The sequence below is a fragment of the Camelina sativa genome, chromosome 13, assembly GCF_000633955.1.
Source record: "Camelina sativa cultivar DH55 chromosome 13, Cs, whole genome shotgun sequence".
Lineage (NCBI taxonomy): Eukaryota > Viridiplantae > Streptophyta > Magnoliopsida > Brassicales > Brassicaceae > Camelina > Camelina sativa.
Window position 1 is genome coordinate 4,087,810 of NC_025697.1, and position 25,517 is coordinate 4,113,326.

The 25,517-nt window shown below is 35.8% G+C and overlaps 6 protein-coding genes, 1 non-coding gene and 1 pseudogene across 8 annotated transcripts; 3 read left to right on the plus strand and 5 right to left on the minus strand.

Moving 5' to 3' along the window:
* LOC104735031 lies at window positions 1,629-2,450 on the plus strand. Its single transcript, XM_010454746.1, has one exon. The coding sequence runs from the start codon at window positions 1,743-1,745 to the stop codon at window positions 2,334-2,336; it is 594 nt and encodes a 197-aa protein (XP_010453048.1). The 5' UTR covers window positions 1,629-1,742; the 3' UTR covers window positions 2,337-2,450.
* LOC104735030 (annexin D6-like) lies at window positions 2,374-4,338 on the minus strand. Its single transcript, XM_010454745.2, has 4 exons — window positions 4,148-4,338; window positions 3,457-3,602; window positions 3,152-3,370; window positions 2,374-3,017 (listed from the first exon to the last, which is right to left on the minus strand). The coding sequence occupies exons 1-4, from the start codon at window positions 4,221-4,223 to the stop codon at window positions 2,502-2,504; spliced, it is 957 nt and encodes a 318-aa protein (XP_010453047.1). The 5' UTR covers window positions 4,224-4,338; the 3' UTR covers window positions 2,374-2,501.
* On the minus strand, window positions 5,053-7,011 carry LOC104735032 (annexin D7). The gene is made up of 4 exons (XM_010454748.2): window positions 6,844-7,011; window positions 6,233-6,378; window positions 5,907-6,125; window positions 5,053-5,691 (listed from the first exon to the last, which is right to left on the minus strand). The coding sequence occupies exons 1-4, from the start codon at window positions 6,917-6,919 to the stop codon at window positions 5,182-5,184; spliced, it is 951 nt and encodes a 316-aa protein (XP_010453050.1). The 5' UTR covers window positions 6,920-7,011; the 3' UTR covers window positions 5,053-5,181.
* TRNAR-ACG lies at window positions 9,645-9,717 on the minus strand. Its single transcript has one exon. It is a non-coding gene; the product is annotated as a tRNA-Arg (tRNA).
* Window positions 9,928-13,703, minus strand: LOC104735033 (asparagine synthetase [glutamine-hydrolyzing] 3-like). Of its 2 annotated transcripts, XM_010454749.1 has the most exons (14): window positions 13,545-13,703; window positions 13,161-13,299; window positions 12,896-12,991; window positions 12,575-12,716; window positions 12,372-12,467; window positions 12,092-12,186; window positions 11,852-12,010; window positions 11,687-11,767; window positions 11,371-11,592; window positions 11,151-11,285; window positions 10,881-10,961; window positions 10,705-10,791; window positions 10,512-10,619; window positions 9,928-10,421 (listed from the first exon to the last, which is right to left on the minus strand). In XM_010454749.1, exons 1-14 carry the CDS (start codon window positions 13,622-13,624, stop codon window positions 10,203-10,205), a joined length of 1,740 nt encoding a protein of 579 aa, XP_010453051.1. In that variant the 5' UTR covers window positions 13,625-13,703; the 3' UTR covers window positions 9,928-10,202. The 2 variants fall into 2 exon arrangements, with proteins under 2 accessions (XP_010453051.1, XP_019089884.1); XM_019234339.1 differs by lacking the exon at window positions 10,705-10,791.
* On the plus strand, window positions 13,961-15,538 carry LOC104735034. The gene is made up of 3 exons (XM_010454750.2): window positions 13,961-14,224; window positions 14,327-15,025; window positions 15,116-15,538. The coding sequence occupies exons 2-3, from the start codon at window positions 14,667-14,669 to the stop codon at window positions 15,420-15,422; spliced, it is 666 nt and encodes a 221-aa protein (XP_010453052.1). The 5' UTR covers window positions 13,961-14,224; window positions 14,327-14,666; the 3' UTR covers window positions 15,423-15,538.
* Window positions 15,917-18,497, minus strand: LOC104735035 (annotated as a pseudogene).
* LOC104735036 (ras-related protein RABH1e-like) lies at window positions 19,160-20,814 on the plus strand. Its single transcript, XM_010454751.1, has 6 exons — window positions 19,160-19,366; window positions 19,558-19,628; window positions 19,845-19,933; window positions 20,062-20,173; window positions 20,258-20,348; window positions 20,444-20,814. The coding sequence occupies exons 1-6, from the start codon at window positions 19,250-19,252 to the stop codon at window positions 20,585-20,587; spliced, it is 624 nt and encodes a 207-aa protein (XP_010453053.1). The 5' UTR covers window positions 19,160-19,249; the 3' UTR covers window positions 20,588-20,814.

The following is a 25,517-nucleotide window of genomic DNA, read 5'->3' on the forward strand; positions in this document are numbered from 1 at the left end:
TTTTTTTTTTTTTTTTTTTTTTTTTTTTTTTTTGTGTGTGGTGTATTATGTACTTTATAATTTGTTCAAGAGACGATGAGTTCCAATTTGTATAAATTACATTTTCTCTTGTGTTACAAAAATGTTTTAGGATTTTTTTTTTGTGATTGGGAGATCATTGTCTATACTTTTTGGGACTTTGGGAGAGTTTCTACATTACAAAATTGTGCTAAGAAAGGGGATTTTCGTGGGTTATGAGTATTATGCCATCTCCAATGGTTTTTCCTATTTTTTTTTTTCTATAATAGAGATCTTTATAATAGAGGTGAGTTTTACTCTAACCTACCTCTATTCTCACATCTCCCCTATTTATAGAAGAATCCTTTGTAGAATAAGATAGAGTTTCTCTATAAATAGAGGAAAAATTAGCAATCTCTATTTTAGAGGTGAAAATAAAGGTAAATTAGAGTAAAATTCACTTCTATTATAGAAGATCTCTATTATAGAGAAAAAAATAGAAAACCATTGGAGATGCTCTAGACGATTTGAGAAATAGAAGATTTAGATGACAAAGAAAAAAAAAAAAAATTGGAAGATCCACCTTCGAAGACACGAGAGTGAAGCTTGATTGGTGGAATGAGGATATGTACCAAGTCACTCACTATTCACCTTTTTACGTCAGGTTTGAGAAGATATCTTCTCTTCACACTGTCTTTTTGCAAACGGCAGTAATATTTTCCAAATTGGCACACTTAGTTCTTAAAATTCCGTCCTTTGGATAAGTCCAACGGATTTAATAAACAGGGGTCTAGATATGAGCTAATACAATGTTGTCCTTTCGTATTATAAAAGTATGAGAAAACCACTTAAAATTAAGTTTTGTGGACATATTGTTTTGGGGGTTTGTAAGTTAGTTTCCCATAAGGAAAATGGTATTTTAAGATAGAAAGTTAGAAACTCAAAATTAAAATCAACTCTGCTTAACCATGAGTATGCTTATTGAACATGATTTGTTTTAGAAACTAAAATTATGTATTAAAAATAAATAATACTCATAGATATTAGTAGTATACTAATATATAACTTTTATCGACAATGAATTGTGATCAGATTATTCTGCTTGCACATTTTCTTATGTTATCAAGTCTATCTTTTATGACTACAATTGATCATGGGATAAGATTCGTAGCTAATAATTTTTTGTAATTATATCTTTTGAGTCAAATTCCATACTCATTTTTATATATGCAATCGAATGTATCTAGTAAATAATTGTTCTTATTTAATATGATTCTGCTGACTCTATTTCAAAACAGCTTTCGGCTATTGGATGTGTCCACGCGAGATGTAATGTAGTATACTAGTAATGGTCAATTCTTCAAAATGGTACACCTTATTTTCTTTTTGTAAATTATAAAATTCTCTATATAGTGATCCACTGATCCTACGTATCTATCTAATTATCTCCCAAAACTATGGGCAAGAGTCATTATTAAAATCGACCCTTGGTCGTTTGAGATGCTCAAGAGTTTAAATTATAAAATAAAACCACATGAACATGATTAGAATATTTAATTACCTACAATGTGGAAAATCTAGTGTAATCTTTCCTCGAACATTCCACATATATAAATAGTGAGAATTTGTTCATGCACAACATATTCATCACATAGGGCTTCATTTCTCTAAAATTCGCTCTAATTGTTATTACCTCGGTAAAAAGAAAAAAATAATTCTTGGTTTGATTCGAAATTTTCAAGAAAATGGGTAACCGTGAAAACATTCATTCTCTTAAACTTGAAGTTAAAGTGGTGGAAGCGAGAAACGTAGAGCTCAAGTCATCACCAACCGCTCTCTTCGTTAGGTTCTATCTCCATGCAGGGAATAACACTAAGATCAAACTAAACACTGCAGAGATCCGTTCGAGATCAGACCAAAAGGTCATGAACTGGAACCAATCATTCGGTCTGGAGTGCCAAGGGAAAGAAGCCGCGGTTGAAGAACTGAAGCAACAAACCGTTGTTTTCGAACTGCGGAGAAGGAAAACGACGTCGTTTTTGAGGAAGTGGTCTAAATCGGAGCTGGTTGGTAGAGGAGAGATTTCATGGAGATCGGTTATAGAGTCAAATGGGATGGAGATAGAGAGATTTGTAGTGATGGATGAGACGAAAGATCGGGTTTTGGAAGATTGTGATAAGCCTCTTTTGTTGAAGATAGCTTTAAAAGTGCAAGCCTCAAAGTTGGTGAATACTACTCAGAGAGTGGAAGATCTTTGTGAGTGTAGAGAGTGTAGGAGAATATGTAATTGTTTAGATTATGAGGCTTTTGTTGTGGCTTGTGCGGTAGCTGGAATTTAGTTTGTACGAGAAAGTTTTAATCAAGATCTAATGTAAAGAACCGAATGAGTTGATGCAATAAATTAAAACGAGAAAACTAAAGGATCAAAGTTCAAGAAAATGAAAAACAAAAAAAAGACAAATCACAACTGGTTTTATAAAAGACAATGAAACGGTGATGTTGTTTCAAGCATGGCCATGTCCAAGAAGAGCGAGAAGCATATCCTTGTAGTCACCAGAAGTATCATTAGCAATGGCTCGATCAAGAGGTACGCTGTTCCTGCGTAAGTATTCTTCTTTGATCCTCTCCATGTCGACCTCTGCTCGTGTAGTGACCACTCTAGTAAGTGCCCACTCATCTGTTCCCACCTTGACGATGGCTCGCCGTAGAACCTTCTCAAAGTACTTCTCTGGACATGTCAAGCATTTGATGGCGGTTTTGAGTAGTTGAACATATTCATCGTTCGAATCTTCCTTCAGAAACTTGGTAATGGAACTTCCGAACTTGTCCTTGAAGCGATTGAGCGTTGCGTTGATTTGAGCCTTGCTCCTTGTTGTCAAGATCCTGATGAGATCTTCATCAGTGTAAGCCTTCTCACTTATCTTCTTGTGAAGTGTCTTAGCTTCGGATCTAGCGACCTTCACGTTGACCTCATCAGCATTTCCATCGTACCTGAAGCTGCTCACAAGAGGAACCAATAGCTGCATTTTCACAAGTGGTCAAAACAAAACAACAAACATATGATTAGAAAATTACTGTTCAATCTTGACATGGTATACAAACCACTTCACTCATTGCAGCCATCATTAGATCAGTTTGGTTAGATCATCACTACCTTTCGAACATCTCCAGATGTGTGGTATGAAACATCCTCTTCGAGAGAGGTTCTGTAGCGAGCTTGGTATGCTTGCTTGGCCTTGAAAAACTCAAGCGCTGGTCTGGTACACGCGATTTCGACTAGAACCCAAATGTTCTTGGTGAACATTTGGGTAGATTCCTTAGCCAAATACGCATCTCTCTCCGTAGGATCAAGAGTCCACAACATCACAGCTCTCTGTTTTCAAGCAAAGTAGCAAATCATAGTATACTCAAACCAAAATAATTAGATGAAGTTACAAAAATTTTGTTTCCTTTGAAAACCTCAAAGTCACCGGACAGCTCTTTGTCCAATTCCTTGAGAAGATCTTTGTTGTAGTTAGCAGCATAAACAGCACGGATGAAACTGCGCTGTGTTGCATTTCTATGAGCCAAGATTGATATGATCATCCCTTCATTGGTTCCCCATCCTGCACCACACAAAATTAAAATTTCAAACCGAAGTTTAATCAGCAATGTAACCAAACTGATCAATTAAACTAAACCAAAATTTAGAACAATTGTAAAAATCTACAAATTCACAAGAAAACAACTCTTCGCTAGTAGAAAATACATAAATTTGATTTGGAAAAATCTTATAATATTATTAGGAAGACAACAAGTTAAACTGTTCTAAAAAGTTGTCTAATCGTCGGGTACAACTTACAAACCAAACGGTCAGAAAAACGCTTCAACAATTAAAAATCAGTAAAATATTACATAACGTGTCAGAATTTCGCATCGTCGCAAAAGAATCATGCAATGGAGTTTTGTAATCGCAAAATCATGATTTTGATCAGTAGTAGATAGAAAGAAATAACTTATCATGCATTCGGAAAACCCTATATACATATCATCAAGCTAGCTAGATCAGTAGATCAGACTAGTCAGCAAATAGATTCAATCGAAGCATGAAAGGTGACCAAGGCCTAGTTTTAACTTTTACTTCCATAACGAAGGGAGAGAGATGAAAAACCTTTAAAGGCCTTGTGGAGCTGCTCAGAGTCTTCTTCAGGAAGAGGAATAGTCGCAGGAGTTCTGAGAGACGCCATTCTCTGACCACTGAGAGTATCTCTCTTCCGTATATTTTTTCTTTTTCTTATTTGTGCTGCCTCTAAATGAGATGAAGAAACTGTGAGACGAGGACAACGCACACTGCCTTAAATACTGTGAAATGAAATCCCAGATTCTTTTCTTTCTTTAGTTATTAATCATTTTTGTTTTAAAAAAGACAAAGCAATTTAAGTAAATTAGCAAAAGGGGAAATTTTTATTAAATACAATTACAGGCTGTATCCAGTGCACACAGAAATGAAAAAACAAGTATCATGTTTTGCATTTTTTTTGGTCATAAAGCTTAATATTTAATGGAATTTAAAAAATTTAGATATAGGATTAAATAGGTAATTAAACAATAGGTAATTTAAACAATTTTAAAATATGTCTTTCTTAAAATTTGTCCACTTATACTTTATCTAATTAATTATAATTGGTGTAATATGTTTTATAATTATTAAAAATATATTATGTCATTAATCATAAAATTAAAGAAAATGAAATTACAAAAGTAAAGAAAATAGAATCCAATAATATGCAACGTAGTTGCCAAGGTTGCTTCTGTACCGAATAAAACTTTGCCTTCCGTCCTTCGGTGGTATAAATTTAGCTGTACTTGGGGTTTCCCTTATGTCTTTGTCTGGATCAAATATCATCATCTGCCTTCACAAGATGTTTTGAGTATGTTTTTAGCTTTTCAATAGACTTAAGGAAAAAATGATTCATCAGTTTATATTGAATAGGTAAATGATGATTTGTGATATAGTTTTAGCTTTATTTTTTATTGAGTAAATAAATTGTTGTGTTTATTTGATAAGAGAGAACATAACTGACAAACGAAGATGAAAACATTCATAAATAATTCAACATAACCAAGTTACAAGACCAATCACAACTCTTTTATTAAACATAAACCGATACTTTATTTATTTATTTTAACTTGCAAATGTTTGTTTCAAGCATGGCCATGTCCGAGAAGAGCGAGAAGTATATCCTCATAGTCGCCATGAGTGTCTTTAGCGATGGCTCGATCAAGAGGAACACTGTTTCTGCGCAAATATTCCTCTTTGATCTTCTCCATGTCGACCTCGGCTCGTGTAGTGACCACTCTCGTAAGTCCCCACTCGTCTGTCCCCAATTTGTTGATGGCTTGACGTAGAACTTTCTCAAAGTACTTCTCTGGATATGTAAAGCATTTGATCACGGCTTTGAGTAGTTGAACGTATTCGTTTCCCGAATCCTCCTTTAGGTATTTGGTAATGGAAGTTCCGAAACTGTTGTTGTAGTGATTGAGAGTTGCGCCGATTTGGGCTTTGCTTCTTGTTGTCAAGATTCTGATGAGATCGTCATCAGCATAAGCCTTCTCCTCCATCTTCTTGTGAAGTATCTTAGCCTCGGACCTAGCTAGAGTCATGTTCACTTCATCTCCATCGTACCTAAAAGTGCTCACAAGAGGAAGCAAGAGCTGCATAAACAAAAACATATATGTTACAAACTTTTATACCATAAGGTTAAGATATTAGATACATAGTACTGAGTTTGTTAGGAATCTTACATCGATAAATTATGTAAGAGATCTTATAGTATATAAAAGATATGAATTATTTTATGTTGTTCTTTATTGTATTTATCAGATGGAAATCTCATGAACATTTTCATATTTTAATTATATATAAATACCTTTCGAATGTCTCCAGATGTGTGGTATGCAACGTCCTCCTCGAGAGAGGTCTTGTAGCGGGCTTGGTATGCTTGCTTGGCACTGAAAAACTCAAGAGAGGATCTAGTACAAGCGATTTCGACAAGAACCCAGTTGTCCTTAGTGAACATTTTGGTAGATTCTTTAGCCAAATAAGCATCTCTCTCCGCTGGACCAAAAGTCCACAACATCACAGCTCGCTGTTTAGTTTACCAAAAAACATAATTTAACAGATCAGTACTATACTCAACCCAAAAAAAAAGACAAAGACAAATTAATAAAGATGTGATCTCTTTTTTAACCAAACCTCAAAGTCACCGGAAAGCTCTTTGTCTAATTCCTTGAGAAGATCCTTATCGTAGTTAGCAGCATAAGCAGCACGAATGAAACTGCGCTGCGTTGCATTTCTGTGAGCCAAGATTGATATGATCATCCCCTCATTGGTTCCCCATCCTGCGTTGGACAATCACAATTAAAGCAAAGAAAATTAGAGTCCTGATGTTCGAAATAATCCCATCAGTTATATTGAAAGAAATACACTCATATATAATTAATTAGAAAAAGTATAATCCATCTCGTTTCATCAAAAGATAATAAGATTGTCAAAAGAAGTCTCTATAAGGTCTGAAGGTCTGCAATGTCCTAATAAAATATTTCTGTTGATTAGAGTAATTTAATATCTTTAATATTTAATAACATTACGAAATCGTTTTCGAACAAAAGAAATTTACTTATCATAATTCATTCGTTGCACAGTAATTGAATCCATATCATCAACCAAACTGAATCTATACAACACACCATGCATCAACCAAACTAATGGAGGATTCCATCGGAGAAGAGGAATCCGAGTTCTAAATAATCAATATTGATTAATGAATAGATAAAGAGAGAGGGAGGGATCAGGGAGTGGAAGACCTTTAAAGGCTTTTTGGAGTTGCTCAGCGTCTTCTTCAGGAAGAGGAACATTGGCGGGAACTTTGAGAGACGCCATTCTTGAACAAAATGAAATTTCTGTATGTTTTTTTTTTTTTTTTTTTTTTTTTGTTGTCTGGATTATGAGGTAGGTTGTCTTGCTTAAATAATGAAATGGACCTCTAAAAAATTGTTTGTATAATATATGTATTTTGGTAAATGAATCTGCAATTTAAGTAAATCAATATAAAGGAAAAGAAAAATCAACACTAATTAATGAACAAGGTAGAAATTAATTGAAAATAGTGTTGAATAGTAATTATGTTGTATACAAGTTAAGTATCAAAGCATATCCATTTTGGCAAGTTAAGTAAATCAATTAAAAAGGAAGAAAATCTAAATAGGCTGAAAATGTATTTAATTAATTGAAAATAAGGTTAACTAGTAATTAAGTTTAATACATTAAAAGTGAAGTTTCTAAAGTTATAAAGTATAGTTATGATTATATTAATGTTTCTAAATGTTTTACATACACAATGGAAACCTAATATCCTAAAGTTTATTAAGATAACTAGAAAAGGATTTGGTCGATGTGCGGGTTTAAAGTTTTGTAAATAAAAGAAAATTTAATAAAAATATATTAAAATTTATTGTACATTATTTATTAATTTCTTTATACTGTAATACACTGATTTATATCCATATATGTACAGATCTTTTATGTATGTTACCATTAAAAGTGTATTTTTTACACCTAGGTATATTGTATGTTACAAATATATTATTTACCACTATTTAGAAAATATCTATATGAACAAATTAAGCCAACTATTGTATGTCTCTTTACCTTTCACTTTTGCATAGTTCTTTAATCACTAAAATTGTTGGCTCCAAAAAAATTTTGAATAAAAAAAATTACATCACAATAGTGTATGACTAACCATAGAGAGAATCTTGGTTCTGCCCTCCTTCTTTATGGAGAGAACCTTGCGTCCAACCTCCTCCACTATGGAGAAAACCTTCGCTCCGCCTTCGTCCCTTGGGGAGATAACCTTACGTCCAACCTCCCTCACCATTCTCTCTTGAGGAGATAACCTTGCCTCCAACCTCCTCCACTATAGAGAGCTTCTCGGCTCTGCCCTCCTCCCGTGTGGAGAGAACATGTTCACATCTTTTAGCTATCTCAAAGTGGCTTGCTCCAACAACCAATGGAAGTAAAGACCTTTTTCCAATGTCACAAAATCTTATGATAGTAACTAATGTTAAATTTCCCAATGTATTAATGTAAGTTTCTTTGATACACCACGATGTAGTCTCTGACTTCAAGCTCTCATGGATCTATCAACAACGATTTATGTTTTTCCAATCTATCTATGTTTGTTGTAGGCTTGTGTCAATGACCTTCCCCTCTTTATCTCCTTTTGAAATTGAACGAATGGTATCAATTATGTTTGCACCAAAAAAATGTCTATGACCAACCAATCAAGGTTAAAAAATTAGAAGAAAATTAATTTGACATAATTAATAAAATAATAGAAAATTATAAGTAATATATGAATCTCAAATAATTCAAAGATATAAATAGAAATTAAATAAAACAATCTAAAACTACTACAATAGATTTTAAAATACAGTATTAGAAAAAGAAGATGCATATATTAATGTTCCATTTTTTTTTTTGGGTCAACATATTAATTTTTTTTGGGTCAACATATTAATTTTTTTTGGGTCAACATATTCTAAACTAAAGAAATAGAAAGTAGGAGTATATTTTGGTTTTTAAAAAATAAAGAAAATTTGTCTTCCCATTAAAAAACTTTGACCAATAGAACAATGTTGAAAGCAATAGTTTTGAATAAACTATTATGTTAGATGAATAATATGAGACAATCTATGTTTATATAGAAGTGAGTATTTATATTTTTTAGAATTAATAATTTTCTGTATATTTTATAATCTATGATTATATAGACATATAAATACTCACTTCTCTATAAACATAGACGTTTATAAATATAAACATATAAATACTCACTTCTATATAAACATAGACGTTTATAAATACTCACTTCTATAATCTATGATTATATAAACATTTATAACTTCTATATAATAACTCACTTCCATAATATATGATTATATAAACATATATAAACATAAACGTGTAACGATCTGGTGAGTTACTAACTTGGATATTTAATCGTTAAAACTGACACATATCACGATCTAGTGAGTTTTTAACTTTGTATACGTGTCGATTTGATGAGTTACTAAGTTGGAGAGCTTATATATTTTGTTTGCGACAACTTTGATATTTTGATTACCTTTAGAAAAAATATTTAGCTATATAAATCGGCATGTATCTGTAAGTGATAATTTTATATATATATAGGAAAGTTCTAGAAAAAAAAAACAAACATTTTGCATGGCTAAAAGCCTAAAACGTAGGGGCTCACGTGGTTGGTGCTAAGCTAAAACGTTAAAGGAGCAGTTATTTTCTTGGCAACCAAATACTGAAACTCGACAAAACGAAACGTAACGTCAATTTATCTAAGATCAACGCCTTTTTTTCTTTTTCTTATTAACATCGTAGTATATCTAAAGAGAGACACTTTATCATCATCAAATCAGCAAGGAACGTCTCTAGCTATAACAATATTTTAAAACAAAAAAAAAAAGGTCAAAGAAAATAAATATATGTATGACAAAATAATTTGTGTAAGCGATCTAAAAGAATGTTATCACTGACTGTCAAAATGCCTAGTACAAAAAATAAGCTCTGGAACCAAAAAAAAAAAAAAATGCGACTCTGCTGGGGATCGAACCCAGAATCTCTGGTTTCGTAGACCAGCGCCTTATCCATTGGGCCACAGAGTCTTTTTGATTATCATGTCTTTGTATGGTTTATAAACCAAAACATTAGATCCTGTCAATAAAGAGAATTTAAACAGGCCGAACCCAAACATCAACTCAGCCCGTTTAATTATAGTTTTGAATTTCTCAAGACGAAATTGGAACAAATCTAGACTTGAACACACTTGAACAAAGAATACTGAGCAGAACACTTTGTGCTTAGGAACAAAAAAATAAGTAGAAGGAATCGGATTCATGAAAACAACGTTAATAATCTCAAGTTTCATCAAGCTTTCATGGATAGTCATAGTCTAGTAACAGTAAAAAGAGAAATTCACCAGCACCTTATTACTTAGGTACACAATTCAGGGCTAACTCAACTCAGTCTCCATGGAGTGTTGCAAAACCCCAGAAGGAAAGAATAAAGATTTGCCTATTCAGTCATCAATCCTACAAAAGAGGATATGTAGTGCGCGATTTCAACGGTAGCTTTAACCCTTGCTTAATCCTCAAACAACCCCTGCAGTCTTCTCTGCTAGTTTCTGTACCTTCCCCGGACGAGGAATTTCTTCGGCTTTATCTTCTTCCTCATAAGCTGCAACATGAACTCCAAGAGCCGCACGACCTGACGGATCAAGATTCTGTGACCAAGCTGCGTCCCACTCTACAGCTTTTGCTGTACTACATGCCACACTTGGACCTCCTGGTACAGTCGCTCTAGCTGCACTCTGCTCATTTTTATAATACGAAAAACATATCAGAAGCAAAGATTAAGACAATCAAGGCGACAAAGTTAGTTATGCGGATGAAATCATTACCTTAGGGAAGAACTTTTCAAAGATGGTTCTGTAGTAGTAACCTTCTTTTGTCATAGGTGTGTTATCAGGGAAGACAAAGCTTGCGTTCATCAGCATTGTGTCAGAGACCTTACCAAGAGAGATATGAAAACATCACTTTATCAAACTGTGACTTAAGATTCTATCTATGAATAAAAAGAGACATCTATTTTACATGTTTGTTTGCATGATCTTTTAGACCATCAATCCAGCTGTATCCTACTCCATCACTGAACTGTTCTTTCTGCCTGTATAGAATATGCTACATTTACCAAAAAGACGAGAGGTTATTAGCAAAGCTGGAAATTTTTCATCAAGACTGCAGGAAGCACAAAGTTGTTGTTAATAAACCTTTGGTAGATAAGGGTTTTTCTCATCATCAAACGCATTGCGTAACACCCATTTCTCGATCCTTCCGAGATCAGGCCTTATCTGCATTTATAGTTTACACCATATTTATCACCAATTTTGAAACTTGAGATCATTAATATGTGATAAAATAAAGGTATGAAACAATCAACTCAAACTAGAATGTCCTTTAAAGGAACGGATCAAAATTCCTCTTTTAATGGGTGTGTAATAGAAAGATGAAAAGGAAAGTATAAGAAAGATGCCACCTACCATCTTCCACTCTGGATCGATGCTCATGGCGACATTTATAAATTCTTTATCGAGGAAAGGTACACGAGCCTCAACACCCCATGCAGAAGTTGATTTGTTAGCCCTCAAGCAATCATATTGATGAAGAGCTTTGATCTATAAACCACACAAACAAGATTCACAAGTTACAAAAAGCAGAGCAAGGAAGAATAAAACAAGAAGTCCTGGTCTAGAGCACTACCTTTCGGCATGTTTCCTCGTGAAATTCCTTCTTGTTGGGTGCTTTGTGGAAGTACAAATATCCTCCAAATATTTCATCAGAGCCTTCCCCAGAAAGAACCATCTTTACACCAAGCGACTTGACTTTTCTCGACATAAGAAACATTGGAGTGCTGGCTCTTATAGTAGTCACGTCATAGGTCTCAACATGGTATATGACTTCTTCTATGGCATCTATACCGTCCTGATATTATCATTAGAAGAAGACATAAACAATCAATCACAGAAACAAATCTTCACACTCAATACTCTTGTAGATGCAAAATAACAAACTTTACCTGAACTGTAAAGTGTAACTCGTGGTGGCGAGTTCCTAAATAGTCAGCGACTTCTCTACCAGCTTTAAGATCCGGGGATCCCTGAAATGGAAACAGATGGAATTAGAAATCTTGATGAGCATAGAAAGCATACGGTAAAAACATGTTGAGAAATTGGGTCAATACCTTCAAACCGATACAAAATGTGTGCAGCTTTGAACCCCACTGAGCAGCTTCTGATTTTTCCAAATGGCGTAACGCTACTGAAGCAACAAGGGATGAGTCTAATCCTCCAGATAGGAGAACACCAAAAGGCACATCAGTCATTAGTCGTTTTATAACAGCCTGCAATTCAAAGCAATGATCACATCCATAGTTCCAAAACCTGATCCGCATTTTTCAGAGAAGATCTTAAGGAAGATTTACCTTCTCAAAAGTATCGCGCACCACCAAGGGATCATATGGGGTTGAAGGAACCAACTCAGAGAACCACGGGGGGTTGTACCACCTCCTAAGCCCACCTGCAAGAAAGGTTTGTTTCATGAACCTTAACAGTAGAAGTTCCACACAAACTTATTAAATGATAGAAACCCATAACTAAAAACCATTTTGATATCCGTGACAACGTGTTCACTACAATGTGAGTCAGCCAAGAAAAGTCATTATTTGATTTTAAAATAGACGTGATCTGATAAGAAGTGCAAACCTTGTTTACTTGAATAAATGTGGCCCGGAGGAAAGCACATAAACTGTTCACAATCATCAATAAGTGCTTTCATCTCAGAAGCAAACCAGACAGAACCTGTGGAAAATAGTTTTTTTTTTGTCAAAGAACAAAATAAGTAATCAATGACAAAAGAAGAATCATCTTATCCACTGAGGTGAATTTCTCAGAGAATGTGAACATACCATCGACACCCCACCCAATGTAGAGTGGATTGACACCAATGGCATCCCTTACAGCAATATAACTTTTGTCCCGGGTATCAAGAAGCACAAATGCAAACATGCCATCCAACATGTCGACGAATTCCTCTCCATGTTCTTCGTACTGCAATAGCAAGAAAATATAAACCAGATTTGATAAATGTTTGAACCAGTAAACTGTTCAACTAGCATAAGGCAAGAGAGATTCAGGTGACAGTTCTTGTACTTGAATTCACACAAAAATACAAAAAAAAAGACACAACAACAAAGGAAGCCTTGAAATAAAATCTCATGGGTACTTACAAGATGCGCAATCACTTCACAATCACTGCCGGTATGGAACTGGTGAGACTTCAAAGTTTCACGCAAAGCCTTGTGGTTGTATATCTCTCCATTGACCTGAAAGCAAGGAAGGAGTCCAAACAAAACAAAACAAAAAAACCCTTAATCATATAAATCCTCATAAAGTTTGAGGTTTGACTCATGATTTCCTTTCGTTATGTGTAATGTCAATGGAATCTATATCCACTAATCCCAGTTCCTCTGAGCAATTTAGAACAAAAATTACCGTGACAACAATGGTCTTGTCTCCGTTATAGAGTGGTTGGTCTCCAGAAATGGGGTCAACGATTGCCAAACGCTCATGAGCCACATAACAATCCTCAAAACAATGTAGCCCACTCCAATCAGGACCTCTATGCCTCAATCTACAATAACATTTCAACAGATTATTATACCTTCAGTTTTAGCCATTCAATCAATTTTGACCAATACAAAATATAAATCAAGTAAAAAAAGATCTTCTTTTAACAAAAATCAACTCACTTTACCAGAAAGCTGGAAACTTTTATCATCCAAAACAATACCCTTTAGAACATTGCGCAGCCAAAAACAAAACCAACGAGATCGGGAAAAAAAACAAACAAAGAAATGGTTTGATTTGAGAGAGTACCTGCGAGAGAGTTCGATGATACGGGAACGTTTTGCCTGAGAGTTATCGGCGCAGCCTAACACAGCAAGAATCCCACACATGGTGATGATGGTGGTGGCGGCAACAAGAGAACACAACGGCTTCTGAGAAATGGATGCTGTGACACAACTAAAAAAGATGCAATCTTTATAAGATGGGTTTCCAAATTCAATCAGGACCGTTGATTCTGTCAATTAATTGTATTTTTATTCCCAAAGAAAAAAAAGATTCGGTTTTTAACTTTACCCTAATTTGCCTTTGACTTGTTTTGATTTCGCAAAAAGATTCTATTTCCAAGTGTCACACGACTCACGAGACTCGCCGGATTCTCGAGGAGAGAAAGATACAGTATCCTTACAAACGATGTCGTTTTGATATGTCCCATCCCCGAGTTTATGCTCATCCATAAGCAAGCTTATTATTGTCTGTTAATGGAGTAAATCAGATGATTAGAGTGAGCTTATAGCTTAACTTAATTGCACTCACGCTCACCCAAATCAAACCCTAAAAATGGCTCTCTGTATAAAAGGAGAAGATGAACGAGGAGAGTCGACAGAGAGAGTGACACTTGGAAATTTATTAGGGTTTCTCTTTCTCGTTGTGTTACTTGAATCATGTCTCGCCTCCTCAGATTCTCTAAGCTTTCTCCACTTAACAATGTGGTATGATTCTGATTCCTGTCAAAGTTTGTTCTTTTTTTTTTGTTCTCTGTAGTGTAGTTTTGCTCTTTGTGGTTCTAATCTCTCTGCTTTTTATTTTGACAGATGAAAGGAAGCAGCTTTCGTTGGTGTTCATCTTCAACGACCACGAAAAACCCTTACTTGATGTTTACCACAAGGCAGATGGACTCTTGTTTGATCCAGCGAGGGAGAAGCTATTTACTGTACGAGACAAATCAGTCCCTAAAGACCTCCTTAACTCAAGTCTGGTTGGAAGCTCACAAGGATGGGGAATTTTCTACGACACGAGTGAATGAGGTTTTACGTGTTAGCGATTTCTTAAACCCTTTGGCATACAAATCAAACCCAAAGGTGATTCCTTTACCTTCACTGACTAACTCTGCCTTTCGATCAAAACAAAATCGAATTCGTGAGGAATGTGGCAATGTCCTCTGATTCTCCTTCTGAAGAAGAAGACTTTGTAGTTGCTATCAAGTTACCGGGTAGTGAGATTGGTGTCTATAGACACGGTCGTGACCTCCCGTGGACTCATTTCGAACTTCCTTTTACCTGCTTGGACAAGTCAAATCTGGCTTATTCCAAAACAGACCAATGTTTTTACTTACCTGGTCCTGGAGGCAACTGCTTGTGTTCATTCGACCTCCATGGCAACCTCAACGTCCGTGAGCTACTGTTTCGTGACCTTCCTGAGTTTTCAATGTCCGAGTTCGAGCTGTTCAGATCATATTCCAGGGCAGAACACTGGGTGGAGTCTTCCTCAGGCGAACGTTTCCTTGTCCAATGGTAATAGCACTCTTACCCTTTGTAACACAGTCCTTGTTGATGGCCAATGGTAGGACTCTTTGTAACATTGTGCGTGTGTGTGTCTCGTAGGTACTCTTATGACTCTCCATTGGAGCACAGAGACCCGAGATTCATGGTGTTTAGAGAGGAGGAGACGATTGATAGCAAATACATGTGTTACACTGAGGACATTGGAGATATCTGCATCTTCCTATCAAACAGTCATCCTTTCTGCGTTGAGGCCAGCTCGTGCCCTGGTTTGCAGCCTAATGCCATCTACATCTTCTCCTCTCATGACTTTGCTGTTTACGATCTCCGCACCAAAAAATGCCGTGAATTTGAAAAACCCAAAGATGGACCATTCATCCCTCACTGGATTCCTCCCTATTCTATCTAAACTTGGTTGTTGCTATGTTTTGTTGGTGGACCAAGTTTTGTCTTTTGGATTTTGCTTAACATTTGTAAAACAGCATCATCTGACCATGGTGGTCCCTCTTTGTTTCCATGACTCGTATTTTAAAAAAGTAATGTGATCTTTCTAATCTCTCCAATATTTATTTTGATTCTTTTCTTCCTACAGAATTTATGAACCGTCAAACGATGCTGAAATCATGATTTGTAGAAATTAATAGCTGTTTTATACTGTGTTAGAGAGTAGGGATAAGTTAGTGTGTAGCTAAAGAGGAGGCGAATTAAAAGCTAATACTGAATACATAGAGCTTTCTGAAGTTGTTGCTTTCCAAGTAAAGCAAAATATTTTCTGAATTCACAACACTGAATATATATATATGTGTTATGATCTAACTCTGACTTCTTGAATGCTAGAGCCTAGAACCAGCTCTACTTCTCCTATGCATTTAAGATTCCTTGAGTCTGCAATAGGGAAGTTAATTAGTTTGATTTTGTTTTCTTCAATTGACATTGGAATAACCAGAGTACATCACCAGAATATTGTGTCACAGTCTTTAAAACACTGTGAATACATAATTGGACATTAGGTTGAGATATTTTGGCTTAGATTATGATTGATTTATGACATTGACATTCTTCTCCTCAAGCTGGTTCTTGGTGTTGTGGAACTTGGTCTTCGTGTCCTGTCTCTTGTTTCATCGTCTTCGCGTTTAATTTGGAACGATTTCTTCACCTTTTGCCAACGCAATCCCCAGCTCTGTGTGCCCTTCTGTTTGCTACTTAGCTATTCATACTCTTGTTGAAGCTCATTGTAATCGCTCTGAAGCTCAGCCATCTTCTTCTTCACATTCTCCAGCTCTTCCTTAAGTGTCTTGATTTCATCATCTCTAGAACCGGCAGAATTTTCTTCCTTTGCCTCCAGCTGCTTGTCTTGCATCAGCATCCTCATCTTTATTTGTTCCGTGAAAAGCACTTGAGTATTGATCTTGTTGTTTATTATAAGATGTTTAGTTTTATGTCAGTCACTTATATTGCTCTTTGAATTCAGGAAAGGCTTACAGATTTGTTCTGTTTTATTGCATATATACCTGGACAATAGTTCTCAGAGGCAACCGATCATTTTGTGCAGCGTGTAGGCATGCATCAAGTGATAGTTTCTCACAGGTCATTGTCTTGCATAGTCTTCTTCTATCGTGCTCTGATAGTGAAGGATGAGTCTGAAACAAGGATTAAAATCATTACCTTTTGTTTGGAGATGAAATCAGAAGAAAAAGCTTGTTACTACCTTGAGGAACATATAAATTGCTCTATAGAGACCATCATGGCATTTCCAAGCATTCTCCGGCAACATTTCAGCTAGAACCTGAAACTTAGTGATCGGTAGACATGGATCTTTCGCAATCTGGGCTAGGTAATTGTCCAAAAGCTTGGTTATGTTTGGATTTCCTGGTACTTGTTGTTGTTGTTGTTGCCCATGCATCAGGAAATACTCAAAAATCCTGTGAACCACATCCACATTGTATATAGTGTATGCCTCAGGTGAGCTGTGCATAAATCAACGTTAAAAAATTAAACATTTCTTTAGTTGAAGTTAATATGAAAGCTAATCAAACAAGAGTAGATTTTTTCTCACCTGGCTCCTTTCTGCTGATCTTCATTTTTGAAGTTAGGAATCAGAAGGTCACATACATTAGCATCTTCCAAAGCCATGCCGACCCGTTTCTCAAGATCAGATATTAAAGCTGGTGATGCAGAGTAAACAATTGCTGTTTTCAGAATCTTTAATAGAAAGTGGCATGACACTGCTCCATATTGTGGAGGAAGTGCACTGACTAAGCTTTCAATAGCTTCTTTATGTTCTTGACATCCTAAGCTGCTGCTTTCCTCCATTCTTTCTCTCTTCACACTGAACTGCAATTCATTCTTTCCTAACCCGTAACCCCTTACTCCTTCCAAGTCATCATCGATTAGCGGCAACCAGTTCTCTGCATACTTCATGATGATCTTACCTGTAACCTCTGGCTTGGCTCGTCTTGCTTTCATAGTTGTTATAACCCTCATGAAGTGATCAGTTCGAAGTGTGGCTATATCATTGTATAAACATCTTTCATCGCTGTCTACAACATCTTCTGGTGTGTTATCATTGCAGGCTTTCCAAGCTAGCAAGTCACAGCATCTCCTTACGATTTGGAGGTTTTCAGCCCACGGAGATAAGTTTGCGCAGGATCTCAGAACTGTGAGTGTATCTCTCCATGAGGCAAATACTACAAAAGTGATGAAAGCTTCTGTCTTGGAGATTAAATTACCGGCTTCAAATTCTTCAGTCATGTACAAGTATTCTTATGCACATCTCAGTGGAGCTACATTGAGAGGATCCAAGTCCAGAGGGAGATTGTTGCAAAATTTCAGAATGGTCTCAAATGTATCTGCTCCACCTGGGAAGTTTTTCAGCTTGAGATGATATCCATTCTCAGAAGCTGAAGGTTGTAGCTCAATAGAGCTTATGTAACCACATTTGGAGATCAAAGGAAACTGTTGAACACAAAATACAATCAAGGTGGTAAACTGACAATAACATGTGTGATAGTCCAAGTTACTCTATCCAAATTCTGCTTTGTCAATCACTAAACTCATGTATATATATACACACACTTGAAGACTATAAAGGCTAATGTACATCATCTTGCTTTTTCTGATAAAAATATTACCTTGTGTGCTTTGAAGGTAATATCGTCAACTTGAATAGACAGATCAGTAGGGATTTGAGATTTAACATACCTGCAAAAAAAGAAAAAAAAGTTCATTAGCTTAAGCTAAACCTTTAGTAGTACTGATTCTTTGCTCTGCACTACCTTATATAACCATCAAAAGATTGCATACCAGGAACGGTCTTTCCTCTCGAAGCTGTTAGCTAATGCAACGTCAACTATTTTTGGAACTATCATGCTTTTGTTACATATTGGATCAGCATCAGTAGCATCTCCAGAGCTCTTCCGCTGGCCTGCAGATGCTGGATTCATTCTCTATGATCTGCAAAACAAAGAAAATCGAGTAATCTAAAACTAGCTAGAAGTGTGCCTATAATATGTCCGGATAGAGATGAATATGTTGCCTTATATACAAAAATGTAACAACAGAGTGGGGACAAAATAGGAGAGTAAATGCGAAAAGAGAGTGTGTGGCTCTTATCTATATACCCAGGGTATACATTGAGAGAAGCAGTTGTGGAAGATTTGGACCGCTTAATTCTTTGTACGTAGAGAGAATGTTCTGTCAATGAATATGATATGTCTGTGTCATTCGCCATAATCTACTGGTCTGGGTAATCTCCATCTTATATGTGATGACACATGACTAGCAGTTCTTAGTTTGGTGAGTGAATCGTTGGACGTTGGTGTAGTCTTAAATTGGTTTCATTCGATCTATTCGGCGTCGTTTAAAGATATATCACTATCGTAATTACTTGCTTTGTGTGAATTAAACGTTTCCTTTTCTTTATTTAAGAGTAAAACGGTGTCTTTCTTAACAAATTATGTAGAAGTCATGTGCAAACGATTTTGTTGATAAATTTGCTAAAATTAGGCAATTAATTTTTCTTTAAGTAAAAATAAAAAATGCAATTAAATTAAATGTACAACTAATTTTTTTAACAGTTTTTTTTTTTAAATGAATGGTAAATTTTAGTGGGTGGCGGTTACATTGGTGTAGGCATATAAACGCGTCAAAATCAAACCTTTACCTGAGAAACCGCAAAAAAGTCAGATCTAAAGCTCAAAACTTTACGGTGAAAGATCATCTCCAATCGGCAAAAAAATGGCGAGTGTGTCACCTTTAGCCAAGTACAAGCTCGTCTTCCTTGGAGATCAATCCGTTGGCAAGACCAGCATCATCACTCGTTTCATGTACGACAAATTCGATACCACTTATCAGGTTTGATCATCCCATCCCCCTTCCCCTTGATCAATCCATGAGATCCACAATCCTATTTGCTGTAATGAGTAGATCAGATTCAAGATTGCAATAAACTTATGGCAGATTTGGTTATATATAATGCCACCAGGGCATTGTTAATTAGATCTCTTGTTTTGTTTTCTTATGTTATTGTGGGAGAATTTTTGCAGGCAACCATTGGTATTGATTTTTTGTCCAAGACAATGTACCTTGAGGATAGGACTATTCGTTTGCAACTATGGTATTATTCATACCCTCCTATCTTTTGGTCTAAGATCTTGACCTTAATCATTTTGTTTTTTTCTTTGGTACAATGGCTGAATGATCATCAAAGTAGCATTCATTGTGCATCATCCATGTTATTTTGTGATGTTTCATTTCTTTTAGTTTATAGGTCAATTTAAATCATTTTGCTGTGCTGTCATTGAGGTTTCAAGTTTATATAATGTTTTTGCAGGGATACTGCAGGACAGGAGAGGTTTCGAAGTCTGATACCAAGTTATATCAGAGATTCTTCTGTTGCTGTTATTGTCTACGATGTTGCAAGTAAGGCTTCTTGTGATAATTTTTTTCTTTCTTTCAGCTTTACCATGAAAAGTTTCTCATTGACTTTGCAAGGATATATGCTGTGTTAAGGTCTCATCTTGTTATATACGGTTTTTTCTAATGTACAGATAGGCAGTCATTCTTGAACACCTCGAAGTGGATTGAGGATGTTCGTACAGAGAGAGGTAGCGATGTCATCATTGTTCTGGTTGGTAACAAAACTGATCTCGTTGACAAAAGGTAAGGAAACACTTTTTGATGAGACATGGAATCTTTTTTTCCATTTAGCTATCATCAAGTTAATTGACATTTTCCATTTGACAGGCAAGTGTCAATAGAGGAAGGGGATAACAAAGCTCGTGATTATGGCGTTATATTCATAGAGACCAGCGCAAAAGCAGGATTTAACATCAAGGTGAGAGATGATGCAACTCTATCCTCATGACTCGTTTAAGATCTTGAGATTTCTTGGAATAACGCTTGTTCTGGTCTTGTTTTGGTAACTTGCAGCCACTGTTCCGCAAGATTGCAGCTGCATTACCAGGAATGGAAACACTTTCTTCAACGAAACAAGAAGATATGGTTGATGTGAACCTAAAGACTTCGACCAATGCGTCTCAAGGGGAGCAACAACGAGGTGGTTGTTCGTGTTAAATCAATTTTAAAAATATACAAGTTTGACAGCAACAGTATAGGAAGATTTTTAAAAACAAAAGATTCATAATATGATGGAACAAATAAATCCTGGTATGAGGAAAGAGATTTTTTATGTGGAGACTCTAGTTTTCTTTGGAAAGGTTTTGTTTTCAATATAGAGTTGTGTAATAATGTGTGAATGCATAAGAAGAAGAATGACAATGTTTTGCTCTGTTCTCATTGCTCATTTTCGGTTTACAACATCAGTGCCGGCCCTGACCTAAAGCCCGTAAAGCAAGGGCTTTAGGCGCCAGATTATATTAGCAATTTAAGGAGCATCAATTTTCAAAAACTTGTGCTGGTATAGTGATTGGGTATGCCTTTATTCTCCTTCAGTGTTAAGAGTTCGAACCTTTGTGTAGCAGCTTTTGTAACTTTTTTTTCTAATGTTTGTTAATGGGAAAAAAAAAAATTTGCTTTAGGCAGCAAAATTGGTTGGGCTGGCAGTGACAACATACACTGTCAATCTCCATCTTGACATTACTACATAATGTGTGGCTAATGAAAAAAAGACAATTAAAAAGTGTGAAGGAGAGATTCAATTTCTTATATTAATCTATTCTTACTAGTATCAATTAAGTGTAATACATCATCAGCCTGACAGGGGCAACAAATCTTTAGATCTTTTTACTGTTGCCATCCGTATTGCTGGTTTCTATTACCACCCATTAGGTTCTGAACTCTTCCACAGACACCATACTGACCACCTTGTGTGTAGTTAGGTGGTCCAACCCCGTAAGCGCCACCACTTTCCCAATGTATTTGGTTATTCCAAATTCAGTCTTGGCACTTTGGTTGATCAAATCCACAAAAATCTATTGAAATCTTACCAAACCACCAATAAAAATCTTTCAATAATGATCTTTGAAATAATCCACAAAAATTTTAAAATCTACGAAAATATTTTAAAACCGTGGTCTAGTTATAACCATCCTTGGTGAGCACGCTTTGTTGACAACAAAAACTCAGTTTACTGAAGCAAATCAAGATCACCAGCGGATAAGCAAAATGTCTCAGTTTCTCTCCAAGCTCTCTCCTCAGAAAAATTCTCAAGTAAGTATAAGAAGAGAGAGAGAGAGACAACTTCTTTGTTCCTTTTTGTTGATCTCTTTAATGTTTTGGTATATAAATTATTTACTTTTAATTTGGTTGTGAGATCGATCTTTCTTCTCTTTTTGTGTTTGTTTTCATCTTCCCTAGACCGTATTGCACCCTGTTTGGTCTTCGGCAAAGATCCTTTTGGAAATGATGACATAGACTATCTCGATCTTTCCAGCCATGAATTTTTTGTTCCTAAACAGAATATCCCTAGTGAGTTGCTAAAGGCAAAATCAATAGTCGGAGCATCCCAAGGATGGGTCGCTACCCTAAAGAAGGGTGTGGTGTGTCTCCGAGACGATCTCAACCCAAGTGCATCAGACTCAAACCCTAAATGCATTTCACTGCCTCCTCTTGTGACTCTACCTCATTGTCGGATATGATGAACCAGAAATCATCTTTGTAAGCTCAGCAAACGGTTGCAAAAGTTCACATATCAATTATGCTCTCTCCCATTCCAAATCTGATGGCAAACTCTTATAACTCTTATCAACCTCTGCAAGGTTGCATAAGGCATCTTTAAACTGTATTTCTCTAGAGAGCATCAAATGAGTGGAGTTCCAACGAGTTGCAACATCTGATATCAGACCTGCTTCAGCTTGAATTCCAACTGTTTCCATACAATTTTGAAACAAATTTTCTCTAGTCTGAGACCCCCTCACATACTTGACACTATCCCTAATCTTATCCAAAGCTCCACTAATCACATCCAAACCATCTTGCACAATCAAATTTAGTATGTGCGATGAACACCTCACATGAAAAAATTCCCCATTGCAAACCAAATCTTTTTGTAGCTTTCTCTTCAAAATACCTTGCATGCTATCATTTGCAGAAGCGTTATCTACTGTTATAGTAAAAACTTTCTTCTCTATTCCCCAATCTTTCAACAACTCACTTATCTTCATTGCTATAGCTACACCCGTATGTGGAGGGGGGAAAGCACTAAAGGATATGATCTTTGTTTTCAAAACCCAATCCACATCAACATAGTGAGCTGTTAAGCAAATATAACCTTCAATGGTTAAAGCTCTCCAAAGATCAGTTGTCAAACAAATTCTACCTGGAACTCTACTTAAAACTGTCTTAAGCTTACTTTTCTCCATCTCAAAAATCTTGAAACAATCTGATGCTGCGGTATTTCTACTCCAAAACTCTATAGAAGGATTAGCATAAGTAAAAGCCTCCCTAATCTTTTCATATTCAACAAACGAATATGGAAGATTATGCTGAATTAAAGCCATTGCAATTTTTTCTCTAAATACCATCATATCCAGCTTCTTATTAATGCTAGGTGTACTCCCAGGAGTCTTTGAACAAGATCGCATATGGCGATTCATGGTGTTAGTACCATTTCGACTCAAATTCAAACAATAATTTCTCTTACAATGTTTGCATGTAACATCATGTTTACCAGCCTTAGGTCCATCAACATATTTCTTTCCTAGTGTAAAGTTCTTCCAACATTTAGCATGACGTCTACTAGAATGGTTTGAACTACTTGTACCTTGTTCAGTCCTAGAAGAAGCAGCTTCCTGAGGTACGGTCTCAATCTCACCAAGAGTTGCTGGCGGCATATCTTCATCAGCAAAGTTGTCTTCATCAGCAAAGCGTTCTTCATCAGCCAAGTTGTATTGATCAATCAAGTTTTGAGTATCCAAATCCATTATCCTGACCTGCGAAAACAAGATCATGTTATAGATTACACAATGACGCTAACACAAGAGTCTCGAGAAGAATAGCAAAGAACTACAGAGAAGTAAGAGGCTCACCATTGTAGTTTGTAGTAGCATTAATCACATGATCTGGAAATTTCTCATTGGCGGCTATAACCTACAACAACCATACCATAAAATCAGATTAGAATAGAGTAGAATACAGAAGGTATTAGAAGATCTTGGCGGCTAACAAGATCCTGACGAGAGACTCGATGATGAACTCGTAAAAAACAGAGAGAGATTGATTACCAGAGCAAGAGTGTTGATACCAAAGTAAAGTCTAATGTTTCCCGTAGTAATGATGCTCAGCTTCAAACACCTGAATTACAAGTTTATGATGTTAAACAATGCAAATTTCAGAAACAATGCTATATGAGAAATATGAATGAAACAATCAGAAATTTACAAACTTAGAGCTTTAGAAAGAGACAGAGAGACAAAGAGTAAAACGGGTGCTTCTCAATCCGATCAAAGTATCAAACCTCACCAACAAAACTCAGAAACTAGAATTACTGGAAACACTATCAAAAGGACTAAGCTGGACTAAACTGAAACGTTAGCAAAATCAAAAGGATCCAAAAATCAAAAGCCAAGCTACTATCAGCAAAAGCAGATATAACTAATAACTCAAACAAGTATCAGATTCAAGATCTTTCACAAATATATTAATAAGTAACACTTCTGAACCAAAACCTATATGAATCATTATCCTTATGGTATGAATCAAACGCATACAAATAAAGTCTAGAGCTTTGATAACATTAACAGTGATTTTACAANGAGTAGAATACAGAAGGTATTAGAAGATCTTGGCGGCTAACAAGATCCTGACGAGAGACTCGATGATGAACTCGTAAAAAACAGAGAGAGATTGATTACCAGAGCAAGAGTGTTGATACCAAAGTAAAGTCTAATGTTTCCCGTAGTAATGATGCTCAGCTTCAAACACCTGAATTACAAGTTTATGATGTTAAACAATGCAAATTTCAGAAACAATGCTATATGAGAAATATGAATGAAACAATCAGAAATTTACAAACTTAGAGCTTTAGAAAGAGACAGAGAGACAAAGAGTAAAACGGGTGCTTCTCAATCCGATCAAAGTATCAAACCTCACCAACAAAACTCAGAAACTAGAATTACTGGAAACACTATCAAAAGGACTAAGCTGGACTAAACTGAAACGTTAGCAAAATCAAAAGGATCCAAAAATCAAAAGCCAAGCTACTATCAGCAAAAGCAGATATAACTAATAACTCAAACAAGTATCAGATTCAAGATCTTTCACAAATATATTAATAAGTAACACTTCTGAACCAAAACCTATATGAATCATTATCCTTATGGTATGAATCAAACGCATACAAATAAAGTCTAGAGCTTTGATAACATTAACAGTGATTTTACAATACAAGGCAAATGGGCTCTTTCAAAACCGCAAATCTAAGAAGATAAGCTAATAGTTGCCTGAAAACCCAAAACCAATTCAGAGAAGTAGAGACATATCGAAATCCCCATCAAACAATCTCCCTAAAAACTACTTGAAATCCCTAACCATGTTATAAGCTAAAATCCAGGCGACAAGAATCAGCTCTAATTTCAGGATCAATCAATCACTCAATCAATCAAAGTTATTGTCTCTCTATGCATAAACCCATTTACTAAGAAAACCACTAGATTCATAAGCTCAAATCAAGTTCGTACCTATGAAGATTGACAGAGGAAGAGACGACAGAGAAGGTGACTGCGTTTGTATGTGTTTTGCTTTCACTTCTTCTGCGTTTGCAAGACGAACACGAGAGAAGAAGAAGAGAGTATCTATGATGAACGATGGTTGAATCCTCTCATCTGATGTGGAATTATAAGAATTTGATCTGTAAATACGATTGTAGAAGAAGAAGGAAGAAGACTTTGATGATCGATTGTAAAATCTAATTTTCCCCCAAATTACATAACCTTAGATTTTTAGAGAATTGGGCATGCCCAATGTCCACATGGTTTTGCCCATTTGGTCATGGATCAAATTTGGTCTTTGGACCAATGGGACCATTTAATTATTGGGCATGTCCGTA

Excerpts from the sequence above, each read along its gene's own strand:
- LOC104735031 (XM_010454746.1), top strand. The coding sequence starts at position 1,743 with ATGGGTAACCGTGAAAACATTCATTCTCTTAAACTTGAAGTTAAAGTG.
- LOC104735030 (XM_010454745.2), bottom strand. The coding sequence starts at position 4,223 with ATGGCGTCTCTCAGAACTCCTGCGACTATTCCTCTTCCTGAAGAAGAC. Across the intron at positions 3,603-4,147 it reads GCTCCACAAGGCCTTTAAAG|GATGGGGAACCAATGAAGGG; the intron begins GTTTTTCATCTC and ends TGTGTGGTGCAG. Across the intron at positions 3,018-3,151 it reads CATCTGGAGATGTTCGAAAG|CTATTGGTTCCTCTTGTGAG; the intron begins GTAGTGATGATC and ends GTGAAAATGCAG.
- LOC104735032 (XM_010454748.2), bottom strand. The coding sequence starts at position 6,919 with ATGGCGTCTCTCAAAGTTCCCGCCAATGTTCCTCTTCCTGAAGAAGAC. Across the intron at positions 6,126-6,232 it reads AGCTTTCCGGTGACTTTGAG|CGAGCTGTGATGTTGTGGAC; the intron begins GTTTGGTTAAAA and ends TAAACTAAACAG. Across the intron at positions 5,692-5,906 it reads CATCTGGAGACATTCGAAAG|CTCTTGCTTCCTCTTGTGAG; the intron begins GTATTTATATAT and ends TTGTTTATGCAG.
- LOC104735033 (XM_010454749.1), bottom strand. The coding sequence starts at position 13,624 with ATGTGTGGGATTCTTGCTGTGTTAGGCTGCGCCGATAACTCTCAGGCA. Across the intron at positions 13,300-13,544 it reads ATCATCGAACTCTCTCGCAG|ATTGAGGCATAGAGGTCCTG; the intron begins GTACTCTCTCAA and ends ATGTTATTGTAG. Across the intron at positions 10,422-10,511 it reads TTGAAAAGTTCTTCCCTAAG|AGTGCAGCTAGAGCGACTGT; the intron begins GTAATGATTTCA and ends AAAAATGAGCAG.
- LOC104735034 (XM_010454750.2), top strand. The coding sequence starts at position 14,667 with ATGTCCTCTGATTCTCCTTCTGAAGAAGAAGACTTTGTAGTTGCTATC. Across the intron at positions 15,026-15,115 it reads GAACGTTTCCTTGTCCAATG|GTACTCTTATGACTCTCCAT; the intron begins GTAATAGCACTC and ends TGTGTCTCGTAG.
- LOC104735036 (XM_010454751.1), top strand. The coding sequence starts at position 19,250 with ATGGCGAGTGTGTCACCTTTAGCCAAGTACAAGCTCGTCTTCCTTGGA. Across the intron at positions 19,367-19,557 it reads AATTCGATACCACTTATCAG|GCAACCATTGGTATTGATTT; the intron begins GTTTGATCATCC and ends GAATTTTTGCAG. Across the intron at positions 20,174-20,257 it reads ACTGATCTCGTTGACAAAAG|GCAAGTGTCAATAGAGGAAG; the intron begins GTAAGGAAACAC and ends TCCATTTGACAG.